The sequence below is a fragment of the Halyomorpha halys genome, unplaced genomic scaffold (assembly GCF_000696795.3).
Source record: "Halyomorpha halys isolate HHAL.00 unplaced genomic scaffold, Hhal_1.1 Scaffold386.1, whole genome shotgun sequence".
NCBI classification, from domain to species: Eukaryota; Metazoa; Arthropoda; class Insecta; order Hemiptera; family Pentatomidae; genus Halyomorpha; species Halyomorpha halys.
The window spans coordinates 635,131-655,994 of record NW_027114263.1 but is presented as its reverse complement, the minus strand read 5'-3'; the positions used below and the strand labels follow the sequence as shown (position 1 = coordinate 655,994).

General features: G+C 31.2%; 1 protein-coding gene across 1 annotated transcript in view; it reads left to right on the top strand.

The window, feature by feature from the left end:
* exu (exuperantia) overlaps window positions 1-11,503 on the top strand; it is a 16,858-nt gene extending 5,355 nt beyond the window's left edge. Inside the window, exons 2-6 of the mRNA XM_014422686.3 lie at window positions 881-1,108; window positions 2,226-2,365; window positions 7,438-7,621; window positions 8,871-9,140; window positions 11,185-11,503. Coding sequence (XP_014278172.1) covers window positions 881-1,108; window positions 2,226-2,365; window positions 7,438-7,621; window positions 8,871-9,140; window positions 11,185-11,361 — 999 coding nt within the window. The 3' untranslated portion in view covers window positions 11,362-11,503. The remainder of the gene's footprint in view (window positions 1-880; window positions 1,109-2,225; window positions 2,366-7,437; window positions 7,622-8,870; window positions 9,141-11,184) is intronic.
* The last annotated feature ends 9,361 nt before the right edge of the window (window positions 11,504-20,864 follow it).

The following is a 20,864-nucleotide window of genomic DNA, read 5'->3' as shown; positions in this document are numbered from 1 at the left end:
GTTATCTTTCTATTATATTATATCATATAAAAATATGTAATTTATACATGTCCGATCACGGATTGATCAGTATGCTGTGTAATGTGGCAACCTGATGTATTTGGGCAGCATGAATGAATAAAGCATTTCTTTCTCTTCTCTCTAATTTTAATGATAAAACAGACATAGTAAAATGTTTACCAGTTAAATAGAACTCTAGCCAACTAACTTAAACATTGGTCATTTTGAATAAACAATGAATTAAAACAAAAACAAAATTATATTAATCTTATAAATTATAAACATTTATTATTACACACAGTCAATCATTGATCTTCCAACATTTTGTTCCCACCTAAATTTTATGATATGCCTATTAATAGTTTCTCCTTCTATAATTCTTAATTTCCTTTTTTAATTATAATTCTTTCCCCATTTTTACTATGGATACCTTGTGCTACCATACATAATTTTATCTGGTAGGTAAAAAATAAGACTGAATGGACTGAGAAATTGTTTTATTAGATTCATCTTTGGTATTCCTATGTCTCCTATCGGTATGCTGAGTTAAAGTGACTTTACCCCGTTTTCCAGCATCAGTATTTCTGAGGTGTATACCTCTTCCAATCTTTTAGGACCAAAAAGCCTCCCAACATTCTTCATTTGTTAAGGGTTGGTATATGTATACAAGAGGGTATATGTATGTGGTACATTGATTTATTGATGTAGTTTTTATGATTAAAATAAAATAAAATCTATTGTTTTCTCTAATGTTAATTTTTATCATTTATTCAGATATTTTATTTGTATAATTCTCTTATTAATCAAAGTTTTACTTATTTAACAAGTTTTTAGGCTTATATTGTGTAATAATTCTGTAATTACTTTATTTGATTTTTAGATGGCTGCGAAGCAGTTAGAGTTCAATTTTCTTACTTGGGAAATTGATACAACTGGTCGTTATCTTTTGGATGAGATATGCCATATTAGTGCTCATCACCAGAATTCTTCTTTTGATGAGTATATTATGCCTCACCGAAATATAACTTATTCTTCCAGTCGAAAAATTCAGCTTTATACATTATCTATTGGCATGTATCGTTCGTTAAGAAAACTCACCAATGGAATGGTTTGTAAAATACTAAGTCAATTATTACTTTCTATAATGAGTAGTTACCAATATAAGAGTAGTTTTCGCATATCACATTACTTGTCAATGTTTGACCGGATTGCAATTTTTTTATTTTACTTTTCAACAATCCTCCCCCAATTAATTTTATAATTTTATTTTTCACTGCCAGCATTATTGCATGTTGTTTCCAAGAAATATTATCAGAAAGAACATTTTATCTCTCATTTTCATTTTTAAAATAGTTAAACTTAGATCAGATTTACTAAATATATTATAATGTACAGTTGTAAATAGCAATAAATAAATATTTAAAAAAAAAAAAAAAATAGTTAACAGATTTCACTCTTCACAAGGGCTGGAGCATCTAAAGAAATAACATTACTAAGTATTAAGAGTAACCCATTTATTGAAATATTCTTATGGAAATTATATGGAATGTTCTCTCTTATTGAATGAGACTGTTTACAGGATAGTAGCTTTTAAATTCATGTCTGTTACAGGCTATCGATCACATTTAATTTTCACTCATCTCTTTGTTTTCTATAACTTTTTAAAATAAATTTGACAGTTTTATTTTTCATTTAAATTTATTTTTTAATAGCTTCCATACTTAGAGTGGTATATATATAAATCAAATATGATTTATAATATATTTTTATAGCATATATGTTTTTATTTTCATTTATACTCTGCGAGCTGGCTATATACTCTGGTCATATCTAGTATCAAGGCCAGTCTTGTACTTCTTAAGAAGTTTTGGGAGATTAATGTCTCCTACCCTCCTGATGTCTCCTGTCTCTTCTACCGTTACTCTCTCTGATAACTCATCTTAAGTTGGATAATTCATATTACAAATTTTGGTTAGCATTACGTAATATAATTTGTATCACTTTAGTATGAACAAAAACAAAAGTACTTAAGGGAAAATGGGTGGGAAAAAAAGTTCTGGATTATCTGGGTTTCAGTATGCTGATCTAGATAGATAAGTACACCGCTACTGTATTTTTAAATTAATGTACTATAGTCTTAAATTCTTTCTGAGTGGTTATTCAGTTTCAAGTATTTTATGGCTTTATAATGTGAGTTATTTATTTTTTATTTTACTTTGTTGCAGGTAATTAAAACAAATACAGAAATTGTAAGTTTGAACAATTTCATTAATTGGTTAGATAAATGTGGAACTAAACCTGTTGTGTTGATGTGTTATGAACCTTATGAGTATTCTCCCTTTATACTTCTACAAGCTCTAAAAAGGTAAAACTTTTTTTTTTTGGATCTAACATAAATTTTATTTATTTTTACCACCAACAATTGTTAGATAGTTAAAGGTTCAATTTTTAAATGATAAATCAATCTGTTTCAGAGTTAATTTTGGTCAGACATCATAATAAGGTTATTTGGTTTTATTTATTTATTTATTTTTTTAATAACACTGTTATTATTTCAATGTATTACAAAACTGAAAACTGGAATGTATATTAAAAACTCAATTATTAATTATATCATTAGTAATATTTAGTTACTACAGAGGTTAGAGTTACTCAGTGTTGCTGCAATCAGGTTCATGACAGTCTCCTCCATTTGAAGAGACTATCACTGATAGAATCAGGGGTTTTAAGAGACTTCCATTGTAGTTCCACAAGAGACTTCCCACAAGCAAGTGGAGTTGTTTGGTATCTGAACAATATCTTCTTTCTCTTCCACTGAAACATCATCGTTAGCGATGGACTTGTGTTGGTGTTTCAGCAATTGGATATGATGGTCAGCCAATTCCTTTTTAGCGCGTTGTCCTCAGGTGAACTTCTGGAGGATACCATCTTAGTGGAGTATAAATGTAACCCCTTACTTTGAACAATTGAGTCATTATCTGGGACAGGAAAGTTGGGGAATTCATGTGAAGTGAAGGTATTTTTTAACAGTATTATTGCTAAAGCACTAATAGGTGTGTTTTTAAAGCTTTTACTGTTGCTCTCTCAGATTTAGCATCATTCCAAATTAACAAATGGTAATTATTAAGGCCTTCATAGTCTATGAATACTCCTTGCCAGTTGTTACTAGGTTTTTCTCTCAAATCGAATGGGATTCTCGCTTGGCCTAACATATTCAAAGCACACTTCTTACATCCAGAAACAAGCTTTTCAATATCGCTATCAATACCAGGCCAGTTAACAAACCAATCAGCTAATTGCTTCATCTTCATGATCTCAGGGTACTTATAAAATTGGCTCCCTCAGATGCCCAATGCTTCCCTTCCCAATTGACAGCTGTTAGGATCAAAGAGTAGGCAAGGAGTTTTTCCTATCCTTGGTAGAAATGCTGCAACTTTGGCTAACCTCACATCTATAGTTGAACCTTTGAACAGTTGCAGATGACTACATTGGATCATATGGAATTAAAACTCTATCACTGCAGAATTCATCTTCGAGTCTCAGAAATGCTGTTTTTCATGATGAACCTCTGACAAAACATTGACATTTACAGAGTAAATCCTTTAGGAAACAATAAAGAATTGATAAATCTGGTAAGAATCAGGATTAATAAATTATGAAAACTGTCAAAGTTCATCCATATTGGTTGGGTGAGGTATATTCTGTACAGCTATGACATTTTCTGAAGATAAGCAGATAGTGGATATTAATTGACCTAAATATTCTATTTCCTGTTCTGAGAACAGGCATTTCTTTCCGTTAAGATGCAGATCATATTCTGTAAGTTGCTGCAGACACAATTGAAGGCTTCAATTTCTTTCTGGATGAACAATGTATCGTTTAAATATAATTCAGAAGCCTAGCTGATCCATACGATACTTCTGAGAATGGAAATTATATGGATCATTCTGCTGACCTTTCGAAGCAGATAGGATTTCTAGAGATCAAGTTTGTAGAAATATCATGAATTTAGGAGGATGTCCCAAATATTATCAATGTGTCAAATAAAATTATTCTCCTGATTCAAAAACTCATTGACAATCCACATAAAGGTATATGCAACCATCTTGTTTAGGAATTATTACCAAAGTAAACCTAATCTGTTGCTGTGACTGGTGAAATGATCTTGTTTTTTTTTTTTCGATGATGCCCTGCCTTTTAATTTCTGACATATGGTGGGAAATGATCCTGTCTACTTTGAGATATCTAACTCACACTAATACTAACTGGTAGTAGATATTAATTGTATAGTCAAGAAAGGAAAAATAATTAGTTTGTTTTCGAATTTATTTTTTTAAATAATAATGTAATAATGTATTAGATGATTAAATTCATATGGACAAGAATGATAACTCTTGAGATTAAAAACTTCATTGTATAATACTGATCACCAGCTAATAATGTTGAATGTTGAAATTATTTGAATATTGTACAATTATAAATAAGAAATTAATCTTCAGGTGTCATTCAAGTAAATAAATAAAATTTCTGCTATTGTTCATTTGTATAAATTAAATTATATAATCTCATTTATACCGCTTTCTGGTCATAAATAATGATTTGTTCTAATAATTAAAATATTAAAGTTATTTATATTGTGATAAGTCTCAACTATTCTGCTATGGATAAACAAAATAATGTTCTTGTTAATTACAAAATTCACTTAAATTTACAAATAATTGATATTGTGTGGTGTTCATTTTCCCCAATGAAGTGAATTTATTTCTAAAAATTCTGAAGTTTTACGTTAAAATATTGTTGTTAAAATCTTATTTTAATATATTTATATGGCCTACCTGAGTGGGCTTAATTGTACTATATTCATTCAAGATTCATTATAATATTCTCCTAAGACCCTCAGATTAAGATTACTATAACTTGGAAAATTACAAAAACTACTGAAATTAATTTTAAAATTTATTTAATCCTCAAATAAAAAAATAAATAAAAGCTCTTAAATCTACACTGTGATGCTCCTGGTTTAAAGTATTTTTAAAAATATACTAGGAGATGATGGTTGGGGGTGCGGTCAAATGAAACACAAATAAGTTGGTGTAGCTTATTTAATTGTGCCAACGTTTCGGCTAGAGTTTCTAGCCTTCATCAGGGCTAAGAACAGAACAAGATAACAACCAATAAGTATAAAAAATAAAATATAAACAGAATGGAATTAATAAAATGAAATTGAAGTTATATAATGCAAAGAAGTATAAATATATTAGTTATTAATAATTTAAAAATTGAAATATGGAAAGAAATAGAAAATTGAGAGAAAGAAAATATTAAAATATGTAAACATAATAATTGATAAAAAGGCAAAATATAAATAAAGTTTAATAAAAGAGATAAATAGAAGAAAAAAAAATTATTTTTAAAAACAACAGTAATAATGTATGGTGAACATAACTGATAACGTGGGTGAGGAAAACTGAGAAAAGAAGGGGTGGTAAAATAAAGATAGGGGGAAAAAAATAATAAAACGAACCTGTTAGCTTGGAAACCAAACGTCAAATGTTATACTACGGCAATAACGGCTAAACTTTGAATTAGAAAAGACATTACAACAATGACTAAGTGTTTTTAAGAGGAAATGTTACAAGTGGGTAAAAAATAAAAAGTAGAAAATATTGAGAGGAAAAAAGCGTGTGAGAGTGCCAAAAACCTTATTCACCGTGGCCTTTCCCTTTCTGATTCCCATTTCCATGAAAAAAAACACACCGCATGAAACAAATACTCTTAGCTACTAACTTCCCTCTCCATATCATTCACAAACTTTTATACAACTACAAAAATCGTCTCACCACTTCACCTAATTCTTCACAACCCCTTTCTACACCTTATACAGATCACTACCATACATCCCCTCTCTTTCCGATATTATTCAAAAGACCTCACAACACACTATCTAATATTTACACTAAACTAAAAGACCCTATCCCTCCTCTACACCGATCACATATTGTATACCGCATCACTTGCTCCACCCTTAATTGTAACTCTGCTTACATAGGCAAAACCAAAAATCTCTTAAAATAGCATATCAAACAACACAAATATTCTGTTTCCTCACATAATCATTTTCCCTCTAAACTTTCGGAACATTCTCTTTCTTTAAATCATTCCTTCAATTTCAAAAAAACGTCTATACTTGCTACAGTTCGTAACCATGAAAAAAGACTTATCTCTGAAAGCCTCTATATTCAATTAGAACCTTCTTCCATCAATTTATAAACCGACAAGCACAACTTATCATTAACATATTCACAAATAGTTCATTTATTAAAAAAGTAATTTTTATGTTCACCATATATTATTATTGTTGTTTTTAAAAATAATTTTTTTTTCTTCTTTCATCTCTTTTGTTAAACTTTACTTATATTTTGCCTTTTTATCAATTATTATGTTTGCATATTTTTATATTTTCTTTCTCTCAATTTTCTTTTTCTTTCCATATTTCAATTTTTAAATTATTAATAACTAATATATTTATACTTCTTTGCATTATATAACTTTATTTTCATTTTATTTCCTTAATTATGTTATTTTACCTACTTTTTCAATTATCTATGTATACATTTTGTTTTCCAATTCTCTCATCACTTCATTTTATTAATTCCAATCTGTAAAATTATCCACTTTATGTCATTCTGTTTATATTTTATTTTTTATTTTCTATACTTATTGGTTGTTATCTTGTTCTGTTGTTAGCCCTGATGAAGGCTAGAAACTCTAGCCAAAACGTTGGCACAATTAAATAAGCTAAACCAACTTATTTGTGTTTCATTTGACCGCACTCCCAACTTATCATTTCCTAGCACGTCATTCACGGTCAACTATCTCTCATAATTAATTTTAAAAATATAATTTTCGTATATTTCCTCTTGCACATAAAAATCATTCAGAATATGGGAAAAGGTATGATTCTTCTGTAACATTGATGTTCAACATGTTCAAAACATTTGTTGGCTGATTTAATTTAAATTCTTTTCATAATGTGAATTATTTAGTTCCTTCAGTACTTTATGATCACCAAGCAATATATTTTTGGTTTGAATTAGATTTATCTAAAGTATTATAGAAAAACTCAATTCAGAGCATTATAGCTGGGAAATTGGAACGTTATAATAAATTGAGTTTCATCAGAAAACCACCATTCTGATCCAGGATTAAGGAAAAAGAGCTATAGTTTGGAAATTGTTATAAATGGGAGTCTTTTTACAAAGTATTCCTGTAATTAACAAATTATGATAGAATATAATTTTCAATGATGTTCCTTCATTTTATTTATTTATTTAATAGAACAATTTATCTATTTTATTATTTTCTAAATAAGTATGTTACTATTGCTGTTTAGTTTTCCTTCATGATTGATTTTCTATTATTAATTTTAATTTTCAGATATGAATTAATAGAAAAATTCAAGTCTGTTGTATATGGATTTGCCAATGTATATGCTTATATTAAGAAAAAATGCAAGAAAAGCGTTTCTTCCATGTCTCTCAGGACATTAGCTAAAATTTTATTAAATAAAAATAACATTAAATGTCTTGACAGCCAGTGCAGAGCTGAATTAGTAAATGAGGTATACAACATATTGTTTTTACTACCTGAAATATATAGTTCAACAAAACACTTGAGGCTGAACAAAAATGTGATAGTATGGTCCCAAAGTAGTTTAACAAACTTTGCTATCTTATAATAAATTTTACTCTGAATAAAATGTTACTATTAAAATGAGTCTTTGAACTCTTCAAGGCCACAGCATAAAAAAAAATCTGGTCCTGTTAAGAAAAGATTTATTTTTATCTTGAATAAGACCAGAACCAGATTTTATAAAAATGACAAAACATGTTTATAGAAATAAAAATAATTCTTCGTATTGATAACCACAAAAATATAAATCATGTTCTATAACAGTTTCTTCTAAATTATATGGATAAATAACTCAGTTAATTAAGTTTTGAGTAAAATAAATTTGCCAAAATCCTAGTTCGACCGATCAGACTGGAGTTAGTTTGCATAATTACATTATGTTCAGAATTTGATTACGATTGGAATTAATTTAATCAATTTCTTATAATGAGACTTGCATAATTTTGATTAACATAAACAATATAAAATTGCCTATTTATAATTTAAATTCATTTATATATATTATGTAAAAATCTTTATTTCTGTTAGTTAGTTTTTGCTCACCAAATGCATTTCAAATTTTTGTCACTAAATTTTATTGGATATTAATGAATAATTTTCTGAACTGAATTGAACATTTTCTAACCTGATTTAGTTGGGCATATATTTGTTCCCAGAAAAAACCTTGACAACCATAAGCCCCCAATGCTATATTGGCTAATAAAGTTTTGAGTATTTTGCATTGAAAAATTTTGATGCTCCATCATATTTTAGGAATATCAAATTCAAAGTCAACTGTCCACAGTGGCAGAACTTCATCTCGATTCCGTTTTACTTAAAGCTCTTCTTTAACACTCTAGATAATAACTGCCTCTGGGTTTCTCTTTCAATGGTAATAACAAGCTAGAATCGCTCAGATCTGTAAATCATTCTAAATTTAGTTAATTACAATTTACCAATTGTTAATATGTTTTCTTATAATAAAATATTTAAATGATAAAAGAATTTTTACCATCAATTATTTAATTGTTTCACAAATAGCTGTACTTATGTACTTAAAACATTATTATTATTATTAAGTTCTAAACAAATTACAAATAATTTCATTAAATATTATAAAATTCTAGTCTTTTAAAACTATAATTTTACTAAAATGATAATGGCTGTGATCCCTTAGAAATTACTTCTTTTGTTTATAGATTCTTGCTCATCTTTCTGAAGATAGTGAAAATCCAGATCAGAATATTTCTCAGGAGATGCTCCAGTATGTTTGTACAGTTGATGAAGTTGATGAAAGACTTTGTACAAAATTAGTTAAGAGAGATGTGCAGTCAAGCCTGAAACCAATTTTTTTACCATATTTGAAGGAATTTAAGCATAGAAGAAGGGCGCTAGTTCTTAGAAATCTTTTAACTTATGAATCTTCACCAGCAGTGGATTATATGGTACTTAAAACAATGTGGTCCAAGGTGAGAATAGTAAAATATTAATTACTAGAACATCTTAAATGCTGTATAGGCTATTAGTCTATGTCTACTGATAAATCTGCATAACAAGTACTTTAGTTGAGTCCCTCTTATGTATTATTTATGTTGGATAAATCCCTTTTTAAGAAGAAATACTGAACCAAATGGCAAAAAGGAGGTACCATTTAAAAGAAGTTTTTACATAGAGTGTATGATTAGATCTAAAATGTAGATGCTACCAGTATTTTTAAGTTAATAAACCAGAACACAAGTCCCAAGAATCCCTGAGAAATAGTAGGAAACAAAGTATTGTCTTCAGTTTGTACCTGTTGTTTGAAAGCTCGCTAAGTTCCCTACAAAACAAAGAAAAATCTTCTAAATCAGACCATTATTAGCAGAAATGGCATAGCTATGACAACCCATTCACATTGATTTAACATTTCATGTATTATTTCTGTTGGCTAAATCCCTTTTTATGAAAAAGTACTAAACCAAACAGCGAAAGAAGGTTCTGTTTGAAAGAAATTTTCAAATAGAGTTACATCTGCAATTATAGTAAAGCTACTAGTATTTTTAAATTAATTAAAAACCAGAGTACATGTCTTAAGAATCCCTGAGAAATAGCAAGAAAATTGGACCATTATTAACTACGATACTGTATAATAAATCAGAGATTAATGATTCGGAGATTTGAGAAGTTGAATGTATTATATTTTCCTCACTAAGGTGGTTTATTCATTTTAAGCATTTTTAGTTACTATATTGTTGAATTATATTTGATATTTAGGTAAAAACTTAAGAATTTATTGCAAGTATTGTATTTTGATTGAGTTATTGATTTCAAGAAATTTATTAAAATTGAATGAAAATAGAAAGCTTTTTTTTAATATGTCTTTTCTTGTTTTGTGCATAGGTACTGAAAGAATTACTGGGTTTTGGTGATAAAAATATTACTCGAGTTTTTTGTTCAAAATTTTTGCCTTCAATTTTTTTTTTATTATCTCAAAAATTGTATTAATTTCAACATGACTCCACCAATCTACACCCTACTTTAGAGTGGTTTCGGGTTCATTAAACTACACAAAATGGTACAAACCAGACCTACAAATCAGAACTCAATATTTAGAATAAAATGTTAAAGAAGTTGTTATTTATTTGAAACTACTTTTTCTCAGTTATGAAATCTTAAAATCTGAAAGATATTGATATAGTTTGGAGGAGTGAAAATTCAGTTTTCTAACAGTTGTAGGAATGGAAAAAATTGTGATGAATTATGAATTTATTTTTTAATGTGGGACATCTGCAGAAAAAAATCAAGTCCAAAAATTTCTAATTTTTGATATGTATGAAAATTCGTATTTGGGGTTTCAAAACACCCTAAAACCGAATCTGATTTAATTTTTCCTAAAAAAAAATTGTGTTTTTTTACTTTACTTGAAGTGACTTTTGGTTTTTATACATTAAAACTCATTTATTATGTTTTATAATTGTTTGTTTTTATTCTGCTAAAAAAAAAAAATAGTAATAAATAAAGCAATTGATATATAATAAGCATTAAATACACTCAGAGGAAAGGTTGTGCATTTGACAATATAAAAAACATTATGTGAAATATTGTTTTTTTCGGCTGCTGATTTATTCTCTCCCATGATACATTTACAGCTTCTATAAAATGGGTACCTGGCCCCTTATTGGGTTAGTGAATTGATTAAATTAGTGGTTGGATGTAGACTTCCTTGGTGAGTATTGAGTTTGGTGCCAGTTGTCAACTAAACCTTTAGCTTACAACTGGCCCCAAATTTGATTTAGGTTGTTAGCACTAAACTCTTCATATTTAAAAATAGAGGTTAACCTGTCAATAACTGGTGCACTTAATATCTCATGTTCATAATTTCTTTCACTCTTTCTCTAAACCTGTTAATATCCCAATAGGAAATTGTATAAAAACAACAACTCATAGATATAAATATAAAAAAACCAAATATGATAATTTTATGTTTGTACTACATTTGTCATTGTTTTTGCATTTGTTATTTATTTTTTTTAGGGACCAGAAGAATTTAAGAAGGCAATGCTTGAATGTATTTCAGGTCCAGCTACAGACATTAATGATTTGATTGGTATTGTTTCTTACCATTTTCAGAATATTGGATCAAATTCAACGCAAGTTACACTGCCTGAGATCGAATTGAGTAAAATTAGTGCTATACAATTGGATGAATAGTCATTAAATTGTATCAGTTTTACTTTTGTGATAAAGCTTGTTTTAATACATTCTATTTAAGACAAGACTTTTTTTCATGTTCACTGTTGACCAAAATATACTAGCTTTTGATATATGTGCCTTATAATGTTCTTGTGCCAAACTAAATATTAGGTGAATGTATATTTTTATATTTTTCTTACAAAATTCTCATGTTATCTATCATTCCAGTGTTATAGAAGGTTTTATTTATTATTTTATCTTGATATTCAGTTTAAGTCTTAATAACTTATTAGTTATTCATTATGTATACATTTTGATAAAATTACTTTTTATTGATATTATACTTAAATCATGGAATAAATTTACCACCTCTGTTATTTGATTGACTACTGTTTTGATTTTGAGTTAACCATTAGTTGTATAAATAAGGTTGTTTTTATTTTTTATTGTCTTTGAATAGATAATAAAGTTTGTTACCTGTTTCTAGTCTTACTTACCCCTTATTTTTATTATAATCAATTTATACTTCTTACTTTTGAAATATCTGATCTAACTAGAAACTGCATTCTATTTAGTTTATATTCATTGATTTTTGATAGCAATGTTAAAGGTATACTGCAAGTTAGCAATTCTAAAATTAAAATAAACCACCATTGTGATCAGGGATGTTGCTACAATTGTTTAGTGGAGGGAGGAGGTCAAAATCTAAAATTTTCCCAACAATTTTTATCTGATTTTCCAACTTACCGAGGGAAAATGTAACTCTGAAATGAAATTTAGAAGTAATATTTATAGCTTTTTATGCCATTATAAATATAACAACCTTAAAAAATTGTGTTTTGATACAAAACTTTTAACATGTTTATCACATCACATTAATGAATTTATAAAAAGGAAATAAAAACACCAGATCATGTCATTGTTAAGAAGAGTTCAACTATTTATTATGTAAAGAATAAAAACAAATGCACATCACTTATAGAATACTAAGTACACCACATAACACACTCAATTCATCCACGGCTTTGGAGTATAAGATTGTATTCATGCTTTTCTTTCCCTCCATCAGTGTGTGCTATCTATGTCTGATATCTGCTAATGTAATAGTGGAATATTTACTTCATATCTCAATGGTATATTGTGATTCTTCTTAACTCTTGCAACATGGAGAGCAAGGCAACCTCCAAATTCGGCCACTAGTCATCTCTCCTCTGTGATGCTAATCTCCAATTTTAGAAGTCTAGAATGGACGGAGTGCCACCTCCCTCACCAACAGCTCAACACTGTCTAGATCTGCTGATCCATCTTCGAGTCCATAGCTGTTCATTCAATATATTCCTGTGTCCTTGGTTACTTCCACCAGATATTCTGCTCACTGTGGTTGACCTGCCGTATTGACAATGGGAATAGTAACAATGGTGTAGAGCCATTTGTTTGCTGTCTCCATTCTCTAGTATTATGATAATATTATATACAGAGACCACTCTGTAGATAGAATTGAATTCCACGGTGGATTCAACCTTCAGCCAAAGTCAATTCCTGAGTTCTAGGATGTTTCCACCATTCCAATCTACAAAATAACACAGGGCCAATGACCCTTGTACAGGCAATCCTTGGTGATCCTAGATACCTCTATGCTCTTAAAATGCCTCTGGAGTCCATAGTATTTGCAGCCATTACACAATGGTGAAATTCAGAACTGTTATACTTTATGGAGTTCACCTGGGTTCCAAATTTGATGAATTTCTTTTTATTCTCAGAAGTGTATTCACCAATATTTACCTGTCAATCTTGTTAATATCTTCCAGTAGGTTATTAAGCATAATCTTTGTCCTTTCATATAGGAGTCCTATTCTTACAGACTAGTTACAGATTGAAAAAGATCTCATACCAGACGATCCGAACAAGCACTTTATATCCTATGCTCCTAAACCTTCCAATCCTGGAAGAAAATTCCACTCATTAACCTTATCTAATCTAGCTTTCGACTAGGTTATTCAATGCAATTTGCTATCCTTAAAATAACTCATGACCTCCAAATTAACCATCCTTTTCTTTCCTGACTTTTCTAAAGCTAAAATTAACCATAAAATCCTCTTAACTTAACTCCAAAACCTTTCCTTAAACAACAGTGTTATGCACTGATTCAAGTCCTTCCCTTCAGATTATAGACCCACCCCTACCTTCCACTGTATTGTCTTTCCAGGTTAACTTCCATCCAAAATAATTGTCCCTTTACTGTGGTGTCTCAGGGTTCTTCACAATCTCCCACCCTATTTGCTATCCATGAATGACTTTCCCCTGATTCATCACTCCCAATACCATATGTATTTCCAAATTTACCTGTCCTTCCCACCACTCAACTTATCAACAGCTACAAAAGGACAAGCTTAAGCTGAATGTATGCAAGACTAAGACTATTATAATAGGTTCTAGACACCTTAAAACCTTTCCATATATACTAACCCTGTTCCAAGACACTTATTTTTTAGTTTGTCTGAATCAGCCTGTCTTGGGCTACTGATTTTTAGTTATAGTTTTTCAAATCTTTGTTGATTCTATTTATTTATATGCATTTTTTTTAGGTTTAGTAAAGGTGTTTTTTAAGGGATTGGGTTATTAGTCCAATTTTGGAGGATCAGGAGCTATTTCCTTAATAATACTCCCATAAAATTCTATCTGATCTATCTAGACTGTTTGTTTGACCTAACCCTTTCCTGAAAAATCCATGTTTTTAATACCTCCTGTCCTATCATTTCCATCTCAAAGCGCCTGAATTAGATTGTTTGGCTCTGGCCGTTGACAGCCACACATCCGGTCCACATCATCCTCGTGTGTGGTCGGTTTTTTTGGTCCAGTTCGATTGACAATCGGCATAATCGAGGATAGTGAGGCAAGAAAGTTATCTGCCGAGTTTCATGAAAATCGGATCAGGATTTGAAGTTTAGCGAGAGGACCGACTTGTCACCCCCCACCACTCTCACCCCAGCTGACGTGACGATCAAGGTTACCATATCTTCGAAGATTACTTCGTCTGTTATCGGAGGAGCCAACACATTGTATTGTTATAATTTTTGTTTTCTTTTTGAATGTATAGATAGTTTCAGTGCTATTGTATTCTACTTCTTTCCCCTAGCCTGGGTGTTTTTTTTTTCTATATTATACATGATAGGGAATGTTTTTGTAGCTATTTATCAAATTGTGTTTGATTGTTTTGCATATTAGTATTAATATTGAATGTATGGCTGGAAGGCATTGAAGAGTCAATTGTACCATGATTGTTTGGGGGGAAAGAAATTGATTTATAACTCTGGTAAAGTTGTTAATTTTTTGTTTCTATTCTTTTGGATCCTCTTTTAGTATTTCGTTCTATTTTGCAGTGAGAAAGTCGGTTTACAAGCATGGACAGACAAACATTCATTATTCATAGAAGTGGTCAGATATATAGAAGTAATCATTTGGATTTCTTCTTTGTTTAATTATATATTTTTTTCTTTTTGTAATTTCACTTACCTAGTGACTCACATATATTAACTTATTTATACTGTTTTGACGAGTTTTCTGGTTTTTTAACCATATTTATATCTTAAATGTTTGTATATATATTTTAACCTAGAGACTAATATATTTTTTAATCAATTTTAACCTATTTATTTATTTTTAACGTGCATGATGTTTTTATCATATGAACAATAATTTTATATTTATATGAACATATATTTATTTATTTAATTTTTAAACAATTTTAAAGTTGTATTCATCATGTTCATATATTTTTCTAACTAATCGTTATTTCAGAATTATTCTTATTACATTTATCTGTTGGTAAGTTATTGATGAAATATGAGTTCAGACCAACAAATGCCCGAGAGAATCGAACTAGGACAAACTGTATGGGTTCCAAGAGCGGGAGGCCCTGTTCAGGGAGCAGTGGTGGTCTCCGTGATGTCTGTGGATGCCGCTGGAGATGGCGAAAAAAAATGCGTTAAGGTCGAGTGGCAGGATGAGAAAGGGGTAGTATTGGGCAAGACGTTGTCAATTAGTGACGTTTTCCCAAGATTGCCTACAATACCACAGACAAATGAGGAGACGGAAAAAGAACAGGACAAACTAGATCCCCCTCCACAGACAATTGATAAAGTCTGTCCAGTCTGTGGGCTGACTTTTAAGGGTGATAGAGGTCTTGGGACCCATGTAACGAAGAAGCTTCCCAGGGAGGCAAACAACAAAAAATTAAGGAGCCTACTAAGCATTGTAAGTGATAATGAGGTCGGAGAGGGGAAGATGGACCATATAAAATTAGAAATAAGTAGATGGTCGGCTGTCTTTCAAGATATTATGACAGTTAAAAATTTTAACTCTGCGGATTTCGACAAGGCAATGGGGAATTTCCTTAAAAATATTAACGCCAAACTGCCGGGCCCACAGCACCCTGCCATCAAAGTCTATAAAATGAGAAAAACAAATAAAATCGAAATGGCCGACAAGGGTGTGGGGAAGGTGTCGAATCTGCAGAGAGCTAATAAGGCAGATAGAAACCGTCGGCAGGAGCAGTACCACTATGAATTAGCTCAATATAACTATTACAATAGACAGGAAAAGTGGTACAGAGCATTATGAACGCCGACGCTCCCAAGCAATGTCCATTCAAGATAGCCAACATTGAGAAACATTTCAGAAGCCTCTTTGAAAAAGAGAATATCCGCAAACGTGCGGATTATGAGAAATGCGCCCCGATGCCAAATTTGATGTGATAGATAGTCGGGTGGTGAAGAGGGCTCTCAAGTCGACATCGTTGGACACATCGCCGGGGCCAGATGGTGTGTTGGTCTGCACAATAAAATACTTCGAGGTAACACACATAATTAAGTATATTGCGAAGGTCATGCTCAAGGTGGGGTATGTACCAGAGCCTCTACGCCAAGGGCGCACAATATTGGTCTACAAGGGAAAAGGAGACCCAAAAAGTATTTCCTCCTGGAGGCCAATAACCATATATTCGATTGTGCGCCGAATCATCGAGAAGGTTCTGTGGTTTTTCTGGACGTGATTGATGCTTTTGACAACGTTGGTCATGGATACATAGTTCGCTGGAGGCGAGAGGTGTGTCATCCGACCTCTCAAATATGATCGTGGCTCTCCTAATCACAAATAAAATAAAAATATAGGAACCCAAACGACTGGGCAGATCAGTGTCTTACGGGGGGTGCCTCAGGGCGGGCCCTTGTCGCCTTCGCCGTTCAACCTAGCCATTGATCACTTTTACCGCGAGCTCTGTGGTCAGGAGTTTGGGTACGACCTGAAAAGTGATCAAGTGTGGCTCTCACAGGGTTCGCGAACGATCAGTCTGTAACAGCGCGCGACGGGGGTTCTGCGGAAAGAATAATGAATAGTGTCCAGAGGCTGCTCGGGGAGATTGGTCTGGCAATAAATGCAAAGAAAAGTGTGGGTATCGTTATAGACAAAGGAGAGCTGCGGTCAACAAAGCTCTCCCTTGAGAATACGGAGGTCATCCAAACGGCAAAAGCCGAGGACACCATCAAATATCTTGGATGTATATGGGATACATACATACACCAAGAGATGGTGACAAATCTAACTAATAACCTCGATAAATTGGTGAGCTCGTGCCTCCTCAAGCTCGAACAAAAGATCAACGTTGGCAACCAATACTTGTTCCCGGGGCTTGTTTACCCTTTCCAGACTGCTCTCCTTACAAAGATAAGTAATAAACAGAGCATAGGTATTATGAGTCTTAATACCTAAACTCCCCATGTAAACAAGCCAGAATATATATATATATATATATAGAGAGAGAGAGAGAGAAAGAGAGAGAGAGGATTATACAGGAGAATAAATCAGTATCTTAGTCGAGCTTATGTGTGTCATTTAGTGTCCCTATTTTCCTTTTTTTTGAAGTTGTAGTTCTAACTCTTCATAACTGATACATCCTGCGATATTGGAGGGCATTGATACCAATATCCGCAGGAGTATCAAGGCCATCATCGGGCTCCCCGCTAACACCTCGTCGGTGATGCTGTACGCACCCAGGAGGTATGAGGACTGGGTCTGATCCGCTGTCAATGGGAAGCTCCACTGCAGCATTGATCCATCTGGATCTGAGAGAGGGCATTAGGGAAAGTGAATTTGTTGAAAAAATTGTGAAATAGAAAGGACAAGAAAGGGAAAGGAAAAAAGGAATAAATTGAAATAATTGTATTTAGTGTGTAGAATTGATTGTAAAGGAAAACTGTGAGAAAAAGAAAAAAAAAGTTTTCCTTCTACTTTATTATATCATGTTAAAATATATCATTTATATAAGTCTGATCACGGATTGATCAGTATGCTGTGTAATGTAGCAACCCAATGTATTTGGGCAGCATGAATGAATAATACATTTTTTCTCTCTCTCTCTCATCACCTAACTTTTGAAACCTGCAGGCTCTTAGTCACATCCTTAATATTCTCCCATTTTGACTACTGTTGTAAGGTATATGGGGAACTTGAAATAAACTAAAATGTTTTTTTTTACAATTTTTCATTTTTTTTTCCAAAATTAACAAAATGAAAACCAAAAATTTACAGTATAAATAGATTCCTATCAACAATGTGGTCGAATAAAAAAGTACCTCCAACCTTCACGCTAACGACATGATAAAGATAAATTACGACTAGAAGAACAACAATGTTTTAAAATATCATTGCATACAAATCTTTGCCAAAAATACATCGATGTTTTTGAACAACCATTTCAGTAACTCAAAGTGTGTTCCAACGATGACGTATAGTCCGGCCATTCGGAAGTGGTTTTCGAATCTAAGAATCCGACATCGTCTACAAAAATCATCGATGTTTTAATAGAATGTGGGATCGTTGGGACAGATCTCATGTTTCTGAAATAGTTGTTCAGAAACAGCGATGTATTGTAAGTAACGATATTTTAAAACATCGAAGTATTTTTGTAATGTATAGTAAGTAACGATATTTTAAAACATCCATGTTTTTTGTAGTCGATGTCGGATTCTTTATTTCAAAAACCACTTCTTACAGGCCGTAGAATGCGGGATCGTTGGAACATATCTCATGTTTCTGAAATAGTTGTTCAAAAACATCGATGTATTTTGGGTAATGTATTTTGAAACATCGATGTATTTTGGGTAATGTATTTTGAAACATCGATGTATTTTTGTAATGTAAAGTAAGTAACGATATTTTAAAACATGGATGTTTTTTGTTGTCGATGTCGGATTCTTAGTTTCGAAAACCTCTTCTGACAAGTCGTCGAATTCGTGATCGTTGGGACAGACTTTATCTGAAATATATAATGTATTGTAACGATATTTTAAAACATCGATGTTTTTTGTAGTTGATGTCCTATTCTTTGATTGGAAAAGCACTTCTGACTGGCTAGAGCATGCGTTGTCGTTGGAACAGACCTTATGTTACTGAAATGCTTAAAAAAAACATCGATGTTTTTTTGTCGATGTCGCATCTCTACCTGGCATCCTTCTACCAAATCATACAATCCTGCTGTCCATTATACTTTTCCGGTATTCTTCAATTCAAATCCTCTATCAATTCTCAAAATACCCATTCTTGGTCTTCAGATTTGTATTTAATGGCCCACAGAATAGTAGCTTTTGACAGATCTTTCACTATCAGATACTCTCTATGGAATTCTATCCATACTTTCATTCATAGTTCCAGTACCACTCCCGCCTATATCTTTACACTTCCTATCCATTCAGACCCAAAAGAAGTGGAATTAATGTTTTCAACTAAAATTTGTAAATTATTGAATATTTTATCTTATAATTTTTTGTTTAACATCCATCTGAACAATTATTTTATCTTTCACTGCACTGTAAATGGATGTTCTTATTATTCATTGGTTTGTAAAACTAGAAATTAGCATATTTTGAACATTGATGAACATGTATTAAATATTTTATTTTATAATTTTTTTTATACGTCCGTTTGAACAATTATTTTATCTTTCACTGCATTCATTGTAAATGGATGTTCTTATTATTCATAGGTTTATAAAAATTTTAGTTAACAGATTTTGCTCTTTTTTATTAATTATTTTTAATTTATTATTATGAGAAGTTATATTTTGACTTAATATTAATTTGTTTGTAACTCGTTGATTTTTTTGGTTTTCTACTAAAAGGCACTAAAGCTCAAGTTTTATTGTTTGTATTATTATTCCTAGGATGAATATATTAGAATGAATAAAAATCATTATTATTACTTTCAGCTAGTTCAGTTGCAACCAGTGTTTTGACATTGCAAATATCAAAAAGTATTTCCAACTGAGTCTGGACGAAGGAAACATCTGGCTAATTGTATTTAGCTCCTGGATGAAATATTGATAATGCCTTATCTACAATTTATTTGTTGAGATTCCTTTATCCAGAGGAAATTAAAAAATTTGATTTATATGGGTGAAACTCCCTTGATGACTTTTGAGTTGCCTCCACACCAACACCATTAATAATGGCATATGCCATCTATAACAATGAAAGACGTGCTCTCCATAGTCTGTCTATTTTCTTCATTAAATAATGAGCCATAACAAATTCAAAAGTGTTGATCTTAAACAGTCCTAATGACTTTATTCTGGTCCTAGAGCCCAATGTTTTGTTCCATAAAATTTCTTGGAGGAGATCCAAGATTGGTGCAAGAGATTTGTAAAAGAATCTTATGGCACAAGCTCTAGCAGTCCATCTAATCTTGACCACATTTTGTTTTTTAAATGTTTGAATCTTTTCGTACTAGAAGACAAAAATATATACAGTTCTTCAGAAGTACTGAAAAATTCTCTATTATGAACTGAGACCTTACATGTATGCTGAAGTGTTGTGTTTGTTCTATCACCATAAGGTACCAGGTGGCCAAGTAATTTTGGCTCTGTTTTTTTTTTGCTCTCCCTTGAACTATTGAGGCATCAAATTAGAGTAATCATGATTGAAAGCAATCTTTGTTGTATCTATTCCTACTTCATTCACATTAGGCAAAATCAGCTTTACCAAACATTTGCTAGTTTTAGTTTATTACCTCATTATCGATATCTGACTTTTTATTAATATTGGTAACAAACTTATGATGAAATTCCAAGATTATTTAATCGAAATACCGATATTTCGTTAAAGAAAGACTAAGACATTTTTAGGATCGCTATAAAATTTAACACTGATTTTACATATAGATATCGATATTCTCTGGGAACAATATTATAAGAATATAGTAATATTAATTAATTATTTTATATTTTTTTTCGTGTTAAAAAAACAGATATTATAAAGGAAAACATGGATATTATTGGTTTCAAAATATCGAGTATCGGAGGCAAAATATTAATATTTTGATGATATCAATTTTGATATCCCATCCCTAGTTTGTAAACCTCAAATTACACAATTTCTTGGGTTCACAAATTATTGGGAACTTCTCACTTACCTTTTTGAATGTCAACACAAAAATTATTTGCTTTTGCTATTTAAATACAACATTGCATA